The sequence below is a fragment of the Scyliorhinus canicula genome, chromosome 7 (genome assembly GCF_902713615.1).
Source record: "Scyliorhinus canicula chromosome 7, sScyCan1.1, whole genome shotgun sequence".
Classification (NCBI taxonomy): Eukaryota; Metazoa; Chordata; class Chondrichthyes; order Carcharhiniformes; family Scyliorhinidae; genus Scyliorhinus; species Scyliorhinus canicula.
In genome coordinates this window covers 11,084,883-11,104,110 of record NC_052152.1, presented here as the reverse complement: position 1 = coordinate 11,104,110, position 19,228 = coordinate 11,084,883, and the positions used below count along the sequence as shown (strand labels likewise).

Sequence of the window (19,228 nt, the reverse complement as noted above, 5' to 3'; positions counted from 1 at the left end):
TCCGGCCCAGGCCTAACCCCTCAAGGTTAGGGCTTGGCCCCTAAAGGTGCGGAGAAATCCACACCTTTGGGGCGGCCTGCGCCGGAGTGGTTCACGCAACTCCATCCCTCCCCTCCAGGTGGGGGAGAATCCCGCCCCTAATGTAAGACATCTTATCAAAGCCTTTTGGAAGTCAAGATCTACGACATCTACTGGATCCCCATTATCCACTTGGCTTGTTACATCTTCGAACAACTCTAGCAAATTAGTTGAACATGATTTACCCTTCATAAAATCATGCTGACTCTGATGGATTGCATCTTGACTTTCCTTATTTCCTTAACAATGGATTCCAACAATTTCCCAACTACATATGTTGAACTTTTTTTTTTTTAATTTAGAGTACCCAATTATTTTTTCCAATTAAGGGGCAATTTAGAGTAGCCAATCCACCTAACCTGCACATCTTTGGGTTGTGGGGGCGAAACCCACGCAGACACGGGGAGAATGTGCAAACTCCTCACAGACAGTGACCCAGGGCCGGGATTCGAACCCGGGTCCTCAGCGCCGTAGGCAGCAATGCTAACCACTGTGCCACCGTGCTGCCCTTTACATATGTTGAACTAACTGGTCTTGCAATTTCCTAAATTCTGCCCCCCTCCCTTTTTGAATAAGCATTTGCATCTTTCCAATCCACTGGAATCTTTCCCCATGTCCAGAGAATTTGGGGATATTATAACCAGTGGATCCACTATCTCCCCCTGCCACTTCCTTTAACACCCTAGGATGTGGAGATGCTTCATCCTCAATTGGACATGAAGAATCTGTGGAGCTATTTCAAAGATCGGGGAAATATCCTCAGAGACACGACCAACAACTGTCCCTCAGCCAACATCACCAAACCAGGGGCTGATTTAGCACAGTGGGCTAGACAGCTGGCTTGTAATGCAGAACAAGACCAGCAGCGCGGGTTCAATTCCCGTACCGGCCTCCCCGAACAGGTACCGGAATGTGGTGACTAGGGGCTTTTCACAGTAACTTAATTGAAGCCTACTTGTGACAATAAGTGATTATTATTATTACATCAGATCATCCGTTGTTTGTGGGAGCTTGCTTTGTACAAATTGGGTGCTGCGTTTTATACATCACAACCGTGGCTACACTTCACACAAAGAAAGTCTTACACTGACTGTGAAGTGTTCGGGGACATTGGATTTAGACATTGCGTAAATGTAACTACCTTCTTTCCTGTTCCGAAGTGTCACGTCTAGCTGATAATTAACATTTTATAACTTTCTTTACACGTACAAGTCAACAGATAAGAAGTTTACATTTCTAAGGCTGTGATTTGACAACTAAATGCATTGTGCAAATAGGCTTCAATGAGAGTTTACTAATCAGGATTGGCATGGCAAGTTTAAAGGCGCAATCAGCTACCGGCTGACTGATATTATTAATTCAGTTTGCAGCCATCTGTCTCAGCACGTTTGAGGCGCACTGTGTGTGGAAGTGTCGACAACACTTACAACATGTGTGGCGGCTTAAGAGGCTTCAGAATGAAGCGGAGGTTCAGCACTTTCGAAATCATGCTGATTAGCACCTTTCTCCTTCTGCTGACTGCATGTGCTGGGTTGATAGCCTTCGGATGGCTTGTGATCCATCAACCCCCTGCTGCAGGTGAGTTTATTTTAGATTGGATTGACGTACCTTTGCGACGTGCAGTGTTTGAAAGCAATATTTAACCCTGCATGGTGCAGCATTAGTTCACGGATCTTAGAGTGACGCCGCATTCATAGAATAGTAGAATACCTAACAGTGCAGAAGGAGGCCATTTGGCTCATCGAGTCTGCACCAACCCTTTGAAGGAGCATCCTACTCAGGCCCACTCCCCTGCCCTATCCCCGTAATCCAATAACCCCACCTAACCTGCACACCTTTGGACACTAAGGGGCAATTTAGCATGACCAATCAACTCAACCTGCACATCTTTGCACTATGGGATGAAACCGGAGCATCCGGAGGAAACCCACGCAGACACGGGGAGAACGTGCAGACTCCACACAGACAGTAACCCAAAGTCGCAATTGAACCCGGATCCCTGGCGCTGTGAGACAGCAGTGCTAACCACTGTGCTACCATGACGCCCATCATTCTTTCATGCCACAGAATTCTCGATCTCCGGTGTGACATTTTGCCAAAGAGAAGCCCTTCTCCAATCGGACAATCAGCACAGCAGTCACGTTTGGACCCTTGCCTGGGGAATTTCAAACAAGCTAAGGGGAGGCCTCTCCCAGAATTAGCTGCAGCTCTTAGCCACAGCTGGAAAACAGGTCAGGTCGCTAAAGAAATAATAGAATCTATTTATTTGCACACGATTCATATCTCTCCTCACTCACTTTCAAAACTAGATTTATGCATTTGCAGCTTAGGGATGTCATGTTGGAGATTGGTTGCAATGTTACGGGCGTTTACTTGGTGGTATTTTCATGTTAAGTAACATATAGGGACAAGGGAGCTGGAGAAGGCCATATTGTCTCTCACTATTTAATAAGATTATTGCTATGATGATAAATAATCTTTATTGTCACAAGTAGGCTTACATTAATACTGCAATGAAGTTACTGTGAAAAGCCCCTAGTTGTCATATTCCGGCACCTAATATCATAGAATTTACAGTGCAGAAGGAGGCCATTCAGCCCACCGAGTCTGCACCGGCTCTTGGAAAGAGCCCCCTACCCAAGGTCAACACCTCCACCCTATCCCCACAACCCAGCAACCCCACCCAACACTAAGGACAATTTTGGACACTAAGGGCAATTTATCATGGCCAATCCACCTAACCTGCACATCTTTGGACTGTGGGAGGAAACCGGAGCATCCGGAGGAAACCCACGCACACACACGGGGAGGATGTGCAGACTCCACACAGACAGTGACCCAAGCCGGAATCGAACCTGGGACCCTGGAGCTGTGAAGCAATTGTGCTAACAACCATGCTACCTTTGTTGCAAATCCATGAATACTATGAAGAACAAAAATATATCAATCTCAGTTTTAAAATTAATATTGATCCAGCAAGAATTGCTGTTTGTAGAAGAAAGTACCAAACTTCCATCACCCTCTGTATCAAAGTATTTAGTTCGACTCCTGAAAGGTCAGGCTCTCATTTTACACTATGATCCTGGGCACTCCGACTCAGGAAAATGGTTTCTTTCTATCTACCCTGGCCATTTCCTGATAATATCCTGAAAACGTGAATCCAATCACCACTGAATGTTCTGACTTCTAGGGGGTACGATCCTAATTTGTGCCAGTTCTCTTATTAGCCCTGGAGTCCAGGTGTCATTGTGGTGGATGCGCAGGTTAGGTGAGGCAACGGGGAAAAGGGAGGGAGGAGTGGGTCTAGGTGGGGTGTTCTTTCAGAGGGTCGGTGCAGATCCGATGGGCCGAATGACCTCCTTCTGCACTGCAGGGATTCTATGATTCTTTGGTAAATCTACATTGCAATCCCTGCAAAGCTGAAATGCTCTTCTTATGATTGAAAGTAGCGATGATTGCAGGGTTGGGGAGTGTTTTTATGTTGGACAGGCTTTCAGTTTAAGGAGATAGTTGCAGTGTTGAGCAGCGTTTGCATTATTCTTAGTAACTACACAGTCTCTTATTTTCATGTCCCTAATGCCTGGTGCCATGCCTCTGTGGGAAACTGAGTGATTTGTTTGGCATTTAAAGCCACTGATTCCTTGAACATGATTAATGTTCACTGGAGACACTGGACAGCAAATCGCAGATCAGCGCCCCCCAATTTTCTCTTTATATAAACAACAAGATGGAATCAATGTTCTGTCATGAAGCAGTCCATGTCCAAAGATCTGGACAATATCCAGGCTAGTGCTGACAAGTGACAAATAACATTGACCCCACACAAGTGCCAGACCATCTCCACAAGATAAACTTTTACCATCTCCCCTTGACATTCAATGGCATTGCCATCACTGAACCCCCACTATCAACACCTTGAGTGTTATCATTAAGCAGAAACTCAACTGGGGTAGCCATATGAATACTGTAGCTACAAGAGCAAGAGCATTGGTTAGGAATCCTACGACGAGTAACCCACCTCCTGACTCATCAAAGCCTGTCCACCATCTGCAAGGCACAAGTCAGGAGTGTGATGGGACACTCTCCATTTGCCTGGATGAATGCAGCTCCAACAACACTCAAGAAGTTTGACATCATCCAGGACAAGCAGACCGCTTGATTGGCATCCCTTCCACTGACATTTACTCTCTCCAACACCGACACACAGTAGCAGCCGTGGGCACCATCTACAAGATACATTGCAGGAACTCACTGAGACTCCTCAAACAGCACCTTCCAAATCCACAACAATCCATACGCCACCTTCATTTGGAAATATATTGCCGTTCCTTCATTGTCAACGGGTCAAAACTACGGAACGCCCTTCTGAACAGCAGCATGGACTTCAGTGGTTCAAGATGACAGCTCACCACCACCTTATCAAGGGTAATTGGGGATGGGCCATGAATGCTGCTCTTGCAAGCAAAGCCCACACCCCTTGAATGAATGAACGAAAATCATTACAGGTTCTAATTTTAGTTGACCTATTTCATTTCCTCTTATTTTATTTGCAGATAATCACAACGTGACCAACCAGTCTTCCCAAGTCTCAAGGGGCTCCTTTAAGATCACCCAAGGAGCATTGTACACAGATCTGTTGCAAAACAAATCGTCACCACAATTCAAGGCCCTTGCCTTCGATGTTGAGCACCTGGTATGCGTGATCTAGTAATCAGTTATTCCCTTTAATCCTATATTAAGCCTACGAGGGGAGCAGAAGATAGAATTCAATCTGCCTTTTGTGTCAAAGCTCACTGCTGGCAAAAAGCTGTCACACTGTTAGAGGACGTATTAAGATGATTAGATTTGCTGGTACTGTTACTAAGGTCTATTACTCGGTACAATACTGAAGGAGATGTACAGTCAGAGGTGCTGTTTCTGCCCCACGTTCAGCTGATGATTTGTACATTTCTTATTATTTTTGTTCCGCATAGAATTTACAGAACATAAACAGACCATTCACCCAACTGGTGCAATCCAAATTGTCTCCTCCAACACTACATCATCTGATCCCAGCACTGTAATTTCCCATTCCTTTCTCAAATCATGATGTGGAGATGCCGGCGTTGGACTGAGGTGAGCACAGTAAGAAGTCTTCTAACACCAGGTTAAAGTCCAACACGTTTGTTTCAAACACGAGCTTTCGGAGCACTGCACCTTCCTCAGCTCCTTCCTTCGGAGCACTGCTCCTTCACCTGAGGAAGGAGCAGTGCTCCGAAAGCTCGTGTTTGAAACAAACGTGTTGGACTTTAACCTGGTGTTGGAAGACTTCTTACTGTTTCTCAAATCATGTGTAGACTCACTAAAATGTCCCTTAGGGAAGTAAACCTGGTCTGGCCTACATGAGAATACAGTCCCACAATAGCAATGTGGTTGAGTCTTAAATATCCTCTGAAATGGCCAAGCAAACCATTAATTTGTATTCGATCTCTACAAAAAGAAAGAAAATGAATGAAACCAATGTGCTGGGCTCCTCGATCATAGAGGATGGGGATGTTTGTGGAGCCTCTTTCTCCAGTGAGTTGTTTAATCGTCCAGCACCATTCATGGCGTATGGCTGTCATTGCTTGAACATAAGAACATAAGAACTAGGAGCAGGAGTAGGCCATCTGGCCCTTCGAGCCTGCTCTGCCATTCAATGAGATCATGGCTGATCTTTTGTGGACTCAGCTCCACTCTCCGGCCCGAACACCATAACACTAAATCCCTTTATTCTTCAAGGGCTATAAGGGCCTCAATTGGCCCAAGTATTGTCAAGCTGTCCTCCATCTTCCCTACCACTGTTAAAATACCAGTGGATGTGGGTAGATAATGGGTAGATGATGTGAAAATATCACCACAATGGTACCCGGCTGCGGCCTGCTCCCCGGGATGGGTGGGAGGGAAATTCAATCAATATTTCAGTAAGTGATTGGTCAATTATGGAATAGGCTGTCTATGGTGATGGCCAGAGTAGTTAGTATCAATCCATCCAATTACAAATTCATTGGGTTTCTTTCAGAAAGTATTATTTTGGAGTACAGAATATGTGTAATTTGAGACTTTAAATATGGTGAGCATAGTATTCTGGGGAGGAACAGGTGATTTGTGTAAGTGTTGTGTAACATGGCAATAATTGTTTTTCATAGATTCAGAGAATGTTCTTGCAGGGTGGACTCTGTGAAGAATACAGAGACTGTCACGTTCTACAGTTCAAGTAAGTAGCTCATAGATAACTTGATATCCACGCAATATTCAGATAATAGCACCTACCCTTTGAATATTAAAGTTGCCAGCAATGGTTGTGCATGTGCATTCGGCTCTCACTGTGTGTTTATTGGTCCTTGCATGGTTTATCCCTCTGCTGACATCATTGGTGCATGCCAAGTGTTAGGCGATGTTAGTGCTGCTTTGTGGCTGCACTCTGCTGAAGGAGATGCTCTCTCCAGCTCGTCCTGTCCCCCACTGGCCTACTCCTTCCACCACCCCGGACTTACACTGGCCATCTCTTGAGCCCTCTCTCTTCAAAGCCCTCATTGGAACCCCTCACCTCCCTGATCCCCCACTGACAGCACCATCGTGCCCCCACTGGCTGTCTTGTGAACCCCCCTTTGGTGACCGCCTGAGCCTCCATGGCCACCTCCTGTGTTGCCACTAACCCTCCCCCAAGCACCCACTCGCTGCCTCCTGTTGCTCTACTGCCATTCCCCTTTGCCCCCATTGGCCGTCCACCATAGAATTTACAGTGGAGAAGGAGACCATTCAGCCCATCAGGTCTGCACCGGCCCTTGGAAAGAGCACTCCACCCACGCCCACACCCTATCCCGATAACCCAGTATCCCCATCCAATCTTTTTGGACACTAAGGGCAATTCTTAGCATGGCCAATCCACCTAACCCGCACATCTTTGGACTGTGGGAGGAAACCGGAGCACCTGGAGGAAACCCAGGCAGACACGGGGAGAACGTGCAGACTCCTCACAGACAGTGACCCAAGCCGGGAATCGGACCTGGGACCCTGGAGATGTGAAGCAACTGTGCTAACCACTATGCTACCGTGCTACCCAAGCCCCCACCCTGTGGTTCTCCAGTCTACAGGCATCGTGAGCCACGGCCTACCGGCAGCGGTGACGGTCAGTGAATTCAGGGCACCCAAATAACACTGCGGCTCAATACCTGCATGTCAACCTGAATTTATTTTGCACCACAATCAGCTTTCACAACATTTTGATGCAGGACGTGTTGCAGTGCCAGCACTTGTGAATACAAGTGCAGTCTGGGAAATAACGTACAGGGAAGTGTAACCTTGTAAACAGAGTTTACTGACTGCCTTTTGGGTTGTTTGCACTCTGGCTAACATAACACTCTAATCCAGAGAGAATTTAAAGAATCTGTTTTAGCATTTCTGCAGGCCTGCTGGATTTTAATGACCAGAGCTCAGTAGTCACTGGCCTTGACCCCACAGGCATTGCAATGATGTGTGAGGGAATCTGCAGTCAGGATGTCACCAAGCTCAACCAAACAAAATCAGGGCAACAGTTCGTCCCCTTGCAACCTACTGGACTGATCATTCAGCGCAACAACTTTACCTCATGTCTGTCGCCACCTATTCATGATGTGGAGATGCTGGCGTTGGACTGGGGTGGGCACAGTAAGAAGTCTTACAACACCAGGTTAAAGTCCAACAGGTTTTTTTTGAATCACTAGCTTTCGGAGCACTGCTCCTTCCTCCTCAGGTGAATGTGAGGAAGGAGCAGTGCTCCGAAAGCTAGTGATTTGAAACAAACCTGTTGGACTTTAACCTGGTGTTGTCAGACTTCTTGCCATAATGGGCAGGATAATCTTTTTGCAAATCTGCATTTTAGATCAGTTAGCCTCACTGTGATGTACAGACCCTTGAGGTACCTGAGGCTTTGGGATTCAACCTCTTCACCTCAGCCACAACGGGTGTGTGCCATTCAGCACTGGTCCTGACATTTGGGGACCAGGCGGAATGGCACTCGTGGGGATCTCCCAGGGTTGGAGGCCCCAACTGCATGCCCTTTGGGCAGGTTGGTGCCCTGACACAGCTGGGGCATCTTGGCAGTGCCACCTGGGTGGTAGCCTGGCACTGACAGGGTGCCCAGGTGTCACCTGGGCACCCTGTCAGTGCCAGGCTACCACCCAGGTGGCACTGCCAGATGGCATAAGGTGCCAAGCTGGCATCTTATGTGTGCGATCGGGCTGGGGTAGCCTGCCATGAGTGTGTGCAGCGGAAGGGCTGGGGATCCTCCCATAGTGTATTCGGGCTTGGTGGATTGTTTCGGGGGCTTGGAGATTGGGATGCCATTCAACAATGGCATCCCAATCTGAGGTACAATGGGAGTTCCGGTGAGCGGAGCTCCCCACTGTACAGAACGGGGCGATGTGCGGCCTTGGCCGGGCCTTCCTTGTTCAGGCACCTTACTCAACGCGAGTCGACATGCCCTGGGTCCATGGGTTGATCGACGGGATGCATGTTCCCTTACAGGCACCTGCAGATGACAGGCCACTCTGCACAAACCCAAAGGGGTTTCACTCGATGAACGTGCAGCTCACATGTGACCACGTCTGTGCCCAATACCCAGGCAGTGTGCACCACACCTTCATCCTGGCACACTCAGTGATTCTTGACATATTAGAGATGCATCCCACCCCCGGCTGGGGTTGTTTCCTGGGTGACAGGGGTTCTCCAATGCGGTCATGGTTGATGATGCCTATCCAAATCCACAAACCGATGCAGAGACCCGCTACAGCGACGCCCATGCAGCAACCAGGGTGTGATCGAGGGATGCTTCAGCCACCTGAGGATGCGGTTTAGGTGCCTGGACCACTCAGGAGGGGCTCTCCAGTATGATGCTTGAGAGGGTCGCCCACATCGTGGTGGCCTGCTGGACGAGGAGGATGAACTCGAGGTCTCGTCCGACGAGGAGAATGCAGGGCGGGGGAGGGGGGGGGACGATGAGCAGGACATGGAGCCCAGGTGGGCACAGGAGGCTGCACGATGTGTGCGCCTGGGCCAACGTGGAAGGGACACGCTGATAGCACCGACGAGAGGTGGAGGGAAAAGTGGCCAAGGGCACAGACACCTTATCCCACCCACACACCCCACCACCTCCACCCTGCCCTCATTTCAAGGCCATTCCATCAGATGTTCCCAAAGGATCCCTGGGGTGACGGTGGTGGAGACAGTCGGGAGGGGGGGGGGGGGGGCTGGTTCGGAGGGGTGAGCCCAGGCCACCCAAAACTCTGACTGATTCCCAACCCCCGCACCCCCTCTGTCACACCCTCTGTGGCCATCCCAGACCAGCCCACTCCTCACACTCGTCTGACAGAGCACAGAGGCAGATTGTAACAGTTTGAGCAGGTGTTTAACGTGACAACGGATATATAGATTTGTGCCCAAGGCCCTATAGATAATCTGTGCCCTGCACCCGTGCCAACGTAATTGGTATCTCATTTTCTGGCCTTACATGCCCTAACGCTATGCCGAGATGGTTCTCCAGATGGTACACCAGGAGTGTATGCGCCCTGCTATGGCTCCCGCCATGCGACCTGTTATCCCGTTGGCGGCCGTCTTCTGGAGTGACCGAGTCTGGATGGATCCGGCTGCTGCTCGGGTGTCCCAGGTGGTGTGGTGCTGCCCTGCTCTGCCCACTGTCCACCAGAAGTCCGAGGTGCTGCGGTGTTCTGGCGCCTCTCCTGTGGGTGTCATCGGCACAGCCCCATCACCTCCCCCTCCTTCGGAGTGCCCGGTGGTCCCTGAGCTACTTTATGGGATGGGGGTGCAAGCAGAGCTATCCCTTGAGGCTCCTCCACCACCTGGCACTGCCAGTCCTGGAGGGGATGGTGTGGATATATGGGTGGGGATGAGGGTGGGGGTGAGGGTGGGGGTGAGGGTGGTGTGGGGTGGTGTTGGGGGGAGAGGGTGTTGACACTTGTGTCATGGGGAACCGCAACTCAGTGCAGTCTCGCTTCCTCATCCGCAGCCTGTTATGGGCCAGGGTTTAGAGATCCCCAAAGTGTATCATGAACCCCAAAGTTCACCTGACCCACAACTTTTAATAGAGTGTGGTTATGGAGAGCACACCGACCTACTTTACCGGTGTAGTGCAACAGAGAGCTAAAGCACTTTTAAATTAAATCAATACTTATGAAACCAGTTAACACTTTATAGACCCACAGTAAACATCTTAACAACCATCAACCACCAATAATCCCCACAAAGAATACAGTACTCTATAAGTAACCCTTAAACTTTCCTTGCAACATCCATAAGACAAAAGACCCCTTTTAACACAGAGATCAGGTTTAAATTCACTACTGAGAGCAGTTATCACTTTGAAATTCTCAATGATCTGGAGACAGTCTTTAGATTGCAGAGAGATCCTTATACAGCTGGTTGCTTTGCCTACAGCTATCCAGCTCTCAAAACGAAACTAAAACACATTGTAGCTGTTTGCTCAAAAATAAAAGTGAAAAACAGACAGCCCAGCTCCACCCACTCTCTGACATCACGGCAGCTATCTGACAAACATCCATTTCTTAAAGGTACACCTACTACAGCTATTTGATAAATACCCGTTTCTTAAAGGTACTCGCACATGACACCTCCCCCCCAAGAAAAAAAACCCATCAACTTAAAGATGGATTCATTTTTCACCTTTTCACTTTCTTTTAAGAAATATGGACAGTGAATATACGTTTTTTTGTCAACGAAACAAAACACACAAACATTTAATAATAGCACAGTCCATTTTAGTTCTGCTTCCTCCCACTGGAATCCTTCTGATTGACAGTCTCTTTGAACAAGAACGTCTCTGCACGATCCATCCATTTCTCTACGCCTCGGCATTTCTCTTTAAAGTCACATACTTTAGTTCAATCTGATCACAGAGCCCCTTGTAATTCTCCAACAGGAGCATTGGTTATCACAGCCTTCAGGCAGTCAAATTCCTGTTGACACTCCACTGTCCACTTAAATTTGCTACGCTTCTTTAGCAAGTCCATCAGATGCTTTAAATGTTCTTTCCATGTCTGGCTAAAAATTACCAGATCGTCGATGTATACCGCACAATTGGGTAATCCTGAAACGACTTTGTTAGTTAACCTTTGAAATGTGGCTGAGGCGTTTTTCATGCCAAATGGCATAACTTTGAATTGGTATATACCGTCTGGAGTCATAAAAGCTGAAATCTCCTTCGCCCTTTTGGATAAAGGTACCTGGCAGTAACCTTTAAGTAAATCCAGTTTGGAAATAAAAGCTGATTGTCCCACTTTCTCAATGGAATCCTCCAAACGAGGGATAGGATAAGAGTCCGTTCTTGTAACTGCATTAACCTTTCTATAGTCCACACAGAACCATTGAGTACCATCTGGTTTTGGTATCATCACTATGGGTGAGCTCCATCAGCTGTAACCCACTTCAATTATGCCATTTTCAAGCATACTTTCAATCTCTTTGCTGACCTGTGCCAATTTTAAAGGGTTAAGTCTATAAGGATGTTGTTTAATTGGAACAGCATTTCCCACATCTACATCATGTATAGCCATTTTAGTACTTCCCAATTTATCTACACAAAGTTGCCCATGTGATACCAATAACTTTCAGGTCAGTTCATTTTTCCTCTGGAAGGTAACTCAACAATTTATCCAAATTTTTAAGAACATCCTGGTTTGCCAATTTAATTTGAGGTATGTCCCGCCCAGAGTCTCTACACGGGTGCAAGCAATCTGGCTGTCGGGTTCACTCTGACCAGCACCCTGCTCCCCGGAACCCACTCTCTTTCCTCATTGGTTGGGGTATGCACACTCCTACATAACAGGCCTCAAACCAGTCACATGGTCTGAGAGGGCACATCTCTTAAAGGGGCTGTGCTTCCGCAACCATCAGCCCCCCTGCATTGTCCCTCAGTATCATATTTATAAATAAGCTATATAAAATAACCATATACAATATAAGGCTGAGGAAACAAAAGGGAATAGAATGCAAAACAGTCCATCACCGAGTTAACCTATCTGGGAATGTCCTGGATCTCGTGGACGCCTTAATCCCCCAACTGGCTCCTCCAACACGGAAATAACAATGTTGTCATCCTTGGCACATTGTCGCTGAGAGTCAACCAGCCCCGAAGGATTATTTCCATCTGTAGCTTGCTCCCGGATCATCGATGGGGCCTCTTGGAGACTCCAGGATTCCCTTTGTTCCGGTTCCACCACAGGAGCACTGGTGTTGCTCCACGTATTGCAGATGCATCATGATGATAAATTGGGATTCCAGTTCTCACGTCTCAAAATTTGCTGACGCACAATCCCCGTCAACTTCAGCCTCTCGATGTTCAGCACTGACACTTGCGAGTTAAACAGAACAATCCGAGAGTGGATGGTGGTTTGCAACTGTAAAGCAGAAAAATATAACTTAATGGGCTGGATTCTTCGGCCAGGCCCGCCACAAGTCCGCCACGGGCGGGACGTAGACCATGTAAAGATCCATTGACCTCGTGGCTGGGCGAGCGCGGCCGGAGATTCCGTCCAATGTTTTTAGCCCGCCCCTTATTTGATCAGGAATGAATTACTTATAATATGAATATTGCTGAAAACAGAGATGTATTATCGAAGCTTTATGTTTGGCACTCACCAGGACAAATAAAAGAATGTCAAATCTCAAAGGACCACAACAACGTATGCTGTAGAAGTAACTGAAACGAAAAGGAGCGTGCTCAAACCTTTAATCTTTTTTGAATTACCTGCCGGCTTGCGAAGCTTATAGTCGCCCCTTCCATTCTCCATCGGGACGTTTCGGCCAATCAGCATCAACTTACCAACCAATCAGCACTCTTTTCTCCTGTAGTATGAACCGTTGTTTAAAATTTGGCATTCTTGAGCTTGTCTTGATGAGGAGTGAAGATGAATATGTGTAACCTGCCTCCTCTATCAGCAATATTTGAGTTCTGTGCTAACAAGCGACTGATGATATGAAGAAGTGCGCTGCCATTGTTGCAGATTCAACCTGTTTTCACACCGGCTGCACCTCCAGAGAGAAATCAAAGAGATTGCATTCCAATGTCTATCAAGCTATCCCTGTGAAATCAATAGCCCTGACATTGCAATCCTGGTTAAAGTTAGTAAGAAGTCTTACAACACCAGGTTAAAGTCCAACATGTTTATTTCAAACACTAGCTTTCGGAGCAGTGCTCCGAAAGCTCGTGTTTGAAACAAACCTGTTGGACTTTAACCTGGTGTTGTAAGACTTCTTACTGTGCTCACCCCAGTCCAACGCCGGCATCTCCACATCCTAGTTTTTTTTTTTTTTTTTTTAATTTTTTTTTTTAAATTTAGATTACCCAATTATTTTTTCCAATTAAGGGGCAATTTAGCGTGGCCAATCCACCTACTCTGCACATTTTTGGGTTGTGGGGGTGAAACCCACGCAGACACGGGGAGAATGTGCAAGCTCCACACGGACAGTGACCCAGAGCCGGGATCGAACCTGGGACCTCAGCGCCGTGAGGCGGTTGTGCTAACCACTAGGCCACCGTGCTGCCCTTCCACATCCTAGTTAAAGTTAGGCAGCCCGCTACCACATCGCACTGTCTGACTGGCAAATCATTTCGTGGACATTAAGCTAATACGTAGAATTACAACTAAATGCCCAGCAAAAGCGTGCAAAAAAAAACGATCATTGTATCACATGAGAGACTAGAGTCTGTGGGGACACCATTTACACTGCTTACATTCGGGAATTAATGATTTTATTTAATAAGCTGGTTACAAGAGCGGCATTTGCTGCCCCTCAAATCTGCCTCACTGCGCCCAACCAGCGAACGGTGCAGCCAAATCCTCAGCCCTCACTAGGTCACGGAGCGGACTCGCAACGGAGAGTCCCGGCCCTCTTCTGAAATACTGCGTGTCGCTTAATACAGCACCAGGCTGTCAGACTGGGCCAATGGCCTCACGTTTTCAGAGTGGGGCCTGAAACCTTCTATTGACTGAGGTGAGAATGTTAACACTGGACCACAGCTGGCACTCAAGTGAAGCACTTTGAGATGTGCCGAGGATGTGTCGAGTGTTGTGCAAACATGAGGAGGGTGATCGAGTGGTTAGGCACAAGTAGGGCAGCACAGCAGCACAAGTGGATAGCACTGTGGCTTCACAGCGCCAGTCGGGTCCCAGGTTCGATTCCCGGCTTGGGTCACTGTCTGTGCGAAGTCTACACATTCTCCCTCTGTCTGCGTGGGTTTCCTCTGGGTGCTCAGGTTTCCTCCTACAGTCCAAAGACATGCAGGTTAGGTGAAGTGGCCATGATAAATTGCCCGTAGTGACCAAAAAGGTTAGGAGGGATTATTGGGTTACGGGGATAGGGTGGAAGTGAGGGCTTGGGTGGGTCGGTGCAGACTCGATGGGCTGAATGGCCTCCTTCCGCACTGTATGTTCTAAGTTCTAAGCTGCACCTGAAAGGCAGAGACCCCACTCGTGGGATCCACCCGGCCCGCAACACCTCGCAAGACATAACGTTTTGGCAAATCTGAATATTACAGCCGAGACAGCTAGTCTCACTTTAATCTGCAGTTTCCGGAGGAAACGGAGCGTTGGGATCTATCACCTTCACCTTGGAGACTTTGGGCTAGTGCCATTCAGCACTAGTCTCCACAAATGGGGACTGGTGGGGGTCTCCCCGGGGGATTGGAGTCCCCCATGTGCAATCCCCTTTGTACCCTGGCACTGCTGCTGCCACCTGGGCCTCCTGGCAACCTGGCACTCAACATTTTTAATGGCTCCGCCCCTCAGCGGGGAAGCCCATACTCCAAGGGGCTCACAGGGAGCCTAATCGGCCCAGCCCCCTGGGTCCCGTGGACGTTACAGCACTTACATTAAACTTTATTAATAGTTACTGCCTGGGATCTGGTTAACTCAGATGGCTATATGGCTCGTATGTGACTCTGAATACACCAACTGTTTGGGTTCGATTCCTGTTCTAGCTGAGGTAGACTCCCTCCTCCTCGCTCGCCCCCGGGGAGTGGAATCTGGCACTGACAAGGCAAACCTGCCTGGCAGACAGCTTACAATGACGCATCAGCAGACAGTGATCAAGGACTTGTCCTCAGGCAGAGCAGACAAGAATGAATAATCACTACCTGAATTTAAATTGAAGCATCATTCAAAATTATTTGAATTCACCTGGCCTAGCTCTTGATATCTCTCCGCCTCCTGATCCGAATTTCTGAAGCTCCTGTAATCTTTGCCCACATGTCGTAATAGTAAAATATCTTAATTGGCTCAATGTCAAGTCTCCTTCCAAGCCCATGAAGGGCCTTAGGATGATTTTACTGTGTTAAGGCTGTGTTACAAATGCAAGTTATTGCTGCTGCTTGTCCTTTTCAGAAATGGGAGTGTAATGGTATTTTTCGACCTCCATTTCTCCACCACTGTCTCAAACACCAAAGTGAAGGCTGAAATGTTGACCGCCATCGAAATCAACCAGGGGTCATTTCTGGGAAACTTTCGAGTCGATACCAAGAGCATTCTGATCACAGGTAAGGGAGGCTGTGGCCTAAGCGGAGCGGTGATTCGGGTACAGTATGTCTACTTCATCACTGATGTTTGTTTGATGTTTAACTGAGCTAGTTTGTCTACACTCGGCCATAAATGGCCCACACAGCAGCCATTAAGCCAGCCAACGCCAACAAGAGGTCAGTGATGGTTTAATGTCATCTTTATTTCAGTACTGGGGGTTTTATGTTAACTGAGTCTATTTCTATTTATTGCAGAACAGAGAGACTGGGGATTCTCTGTCCCGGCAGCCAGCCAATGAGGTTTCCCATTGTGGACCCCCACGCGGTAGGGAAACCGTGGGCGCGGGTATGCTGCCGGCGAAGCGGGGAATCTGCCGACAGAGAATCCAGCCCATGTTTCTAAAGTTTATCATTTTTCACCCATCAAGACAACTGCCAGAATCCCAAATTTCAATGATCACATTGGACTGTCTTTAAGTTGCCTTAATGAGCGCAGGATGAAAAAACTTTAGTAATTTGTCTCTCTTTCCAGCCTGTCCTAACAAGTGACTGTTTGATTTGCATATTGAGGTCAATTTTATGACTGGGTCACGGCACTGCGGCTGACAGAAGAATGAATGAGCAGTGAATCCACGTAATCCCTATCCACACAGGGAGCGTTCTGCATTCATTTGTAACAATGATCCCACCAAAGAGTCTGAAACTCTCTGTGCATGTTCATAGAATTTTAGCAGTGCAGAAGGAGGCCATTCGGTCCATCGAGTCTGCACCGGCCCTTGGAAATAGCACCCTCCTTAAACCCTCACTTCCACCCTATCCCCGTAACCCAATAACCTCTCCTAACCTTTTTGGTCAATAAGGACAATTTAGCTTGGCCAATCCACCTAACCTGCACATCTTTGGACTGTGGGAGGAAACCGGAGCACCCGGAGGAAACCCACGCAGACACGGGGAGAGAACGTGCAGACTCCCCACAGACAGTGACCCAAGCAGGGAATAGAACCTGGGACCCTGGAGTTGTGAAGCAACTGTGCTAACCACCGCGCTACCGTGCTGCCCTTGTGCTACAATGCTGATCACAGCCAGTGTAACAGAGTGATCCTGGGCTGGGGGGAGTATCCTTAATGGCGACTACATTCCCTCACTGAAAAATGCATTTATTCCTGGGGTCTGGGTGAAATTTGCAATTGTGGATAGGCCGCCAGTAGACTTGAACACCTTGAACATGCGAATCCTGAAGCATTCAGGACGACCTCGCGGGATAGTCCACATCCGATGGCCGAATGAGGGAGGCTCCAGGGCCAACAGGCACCGATAGAACTGTATCCAACAAGAAGCTGTAACTTCTGGGCAGGAGGAGAACTTGTGGGACAGCTGGAAAAAAAGGGAGAAAAGACAGGGTTCACTGTTACTACAATTTAGCTGCATTTATCATTGTTTCCTTTTGTCAAAGAACACTGCTTCCCAGGAAATAGGATGTGTGCGGATGGCATGACCTGTATTGATCAAGCCTTGTTCTGCAATGGAGCAGCGGATTGTCCTGACAACTCAGATGAAACTGAACAACATTGCGGTATTTATCCAAAATCTATTTTGTGATGTCTTAGTTTGCATTTTCTAATGGATATAAACATACCTTTTAATAATTTAATCCAAGAATTTAAATTAATATTTGATCATTATTTGTCCAAACTGCTCAGAATATATTTGATTATTGATTACCAGAGTATTAACATGAAATATTTTGTCATTGCCATGCAAATTATCAAATCAAATACGTATTTGTTGTTTAATTCTGTATGTACAAGAATTATCTAATTATTTTCAATCTAAAGTTCACAGAATGCGAGTAAATATAGTTCAGTCAAAAAACCTGGGTGAATGTCAACACATTATTAAGTCCAATAAATAATAATATCATCCAATTATTGCTTAGTTGAATGGTAACAGTAAATAGTGAATTATTTGGAAGTCCAATAAACAAAAAATAGGCTGATTTATATTTTATGCAATAAGAAGCTGTTTACATTCCTACGTTAACACAATGACTGCACTGCCAAAATCATTGATTGGCTGCGGCGAGATCACTTTGGGGTATCCTGAAAAATCCAGAAAGCTGCTACAGAAATGCAAGCTTTGTCTTTTCCTCTTAGCACTGGCATCATTGCCAAATGCTTCCCGCACTGCCACAGGTGGCAGATTTGCACGGAGAACGTGGATTCTGGTCGGCTATCTGATACCATACTGAGATCGGAAAGTAAAACAAGAACGTGCCCAAACCTCAATTATAGATAGCTAGACACAGCATAAATGTGAACTTTAGCAATTCAGGTTTGTAGCGTCATCAAGCAGGAACTGAGGAGGGGTTTGGAATAAGCAGTGGATATCTGCTGCCCAATTTGCACTCAATTTGTTGTGCGTATGTTTAAGGAACCTTACAAAGAAGTACTTTCGTTTGTATAGCAGCCAGGGGTGGGCAAACTACAGCCCGCAGGCCGCATGCGGCCCGCCAAAGGTATTTCTGCGGCCCACCAAGTCATTAAAAAAAAAAAAAAAAAAAATTTTTTTTTTTTTTTTTCATTTTTTTTTTAAGGTTAATGGGGGGGGGGGGGGGGGGGGGGGGGGCTGTTGGGTTACTTACTGGTATAGGGTGGATACGTTGACTTGAGTAGGGTGATCATTGCTCGGCACAACATCGAGGGCCGAAGGGCCTGTTCTGTGCTGTACTGTTCTATGTTCTATATGAGGCGCCCAGAATCATAACCGGGTGAAGTAATTATTTTACTTGATATACTATGCGGCCCTTTGTGAATTGTGAATTTCTGAATGTGGCCCTTGCACGGAAAAGTTTGCCCACCCCTGGTATAGCACCTCTTACCAGGGGTAACTCTGCTATTTTATTTCAAAATAGTTCCCTGGGATCTTTTATTGTCACTTGAGAGGATAGACAGAGCCTCAATTTTATATCTAACCCAAAAGATAGCGAGCTGCATTCGCCGCTCCCCAATGCCAAAGTCGCTTGACGACAGGGCGGAGAATCAGTTTTGATGCCAAAATCGGGAGCGGCACCAGTTTTTAAATTCTCCACCCCCTGAAAATCGAAGTCCTCGAGGAGTACTCCGCACCGAGTATCCACCGCCTCAGGCCATTGCCTCAGGCCTACCCCGCGATACTTGGTTGCCTACTGGCCGAATTCCCAACGGCGTGGCTTTTGTGTGCTCGCGTGATCCTCGCGTGTCCGCTGCGGACTCAGTCCGGGGCCACCACAGTCAGGGGAAGTCTGATCGGCGGGTGGGGGGGGGGGGGGGGGGGGGGGGGGTGGGGGGGGGGGGGGGGGGGGGGGGGGGGGGGGGGGCTTCATTCGGGGCAATGTGGGCGGGCAGTTTGGTGCGCGCTTTGTGAGCTGAGTCCGACATGGTCAGGTTCATGAGCTGAGTCGCTGCAGGCCACCGTCTTGCACATGCACGGCCTCTGAGCCTGAAGTGCTGGGGGCCTTATCGGCAGCTAGAGCTGTGAGCTCTAGGATGGCTCCTTGCTCGCCCCCAGCAAAACGGGGCAGTGGTGGCCTTTTGACGCCAAGTTTCCTGGTATAAAAGACCACAG

General features: G+C 47.7%; 1 protein-coding gene across 1 annotated transcript in view; it reads left to right on the top strand.

Moving 5' to 3' along the window:
* tmprss15 (transmembrane serine protease 15) overlaps positions 1 to 19,228 on the top strand; it is a 115,355-nt gene that overhangs the window by 17,970 nt on the left and 78,157 nt on the right. The window contains exons 2-6 of the mRNA XM_038801257.1: positions 3,055 to 3,133; positions 4,632 to 4,771; positions 6,246 to 6,313; positions 15,495 to 15,646; positions 17,079 to 17,198. Of these exons, the coding sequence (XP_038657185.1) occupies positions 3,055 to 3,133; positions 4,632 to 4,771; positions 6,246 to 6,313; positions 15,495 to 15,646; positions 17,079 to 17,198 (559 nt within the window). The remainder of the gene's footprint in view (positions 1 to 3,054; positions 3,134 to 4,631; positions 4,772 to 6,245; positions 6,314 to 15,494; positions 15,647 to 17,078; positions 17,199 to 19,228) is intronic.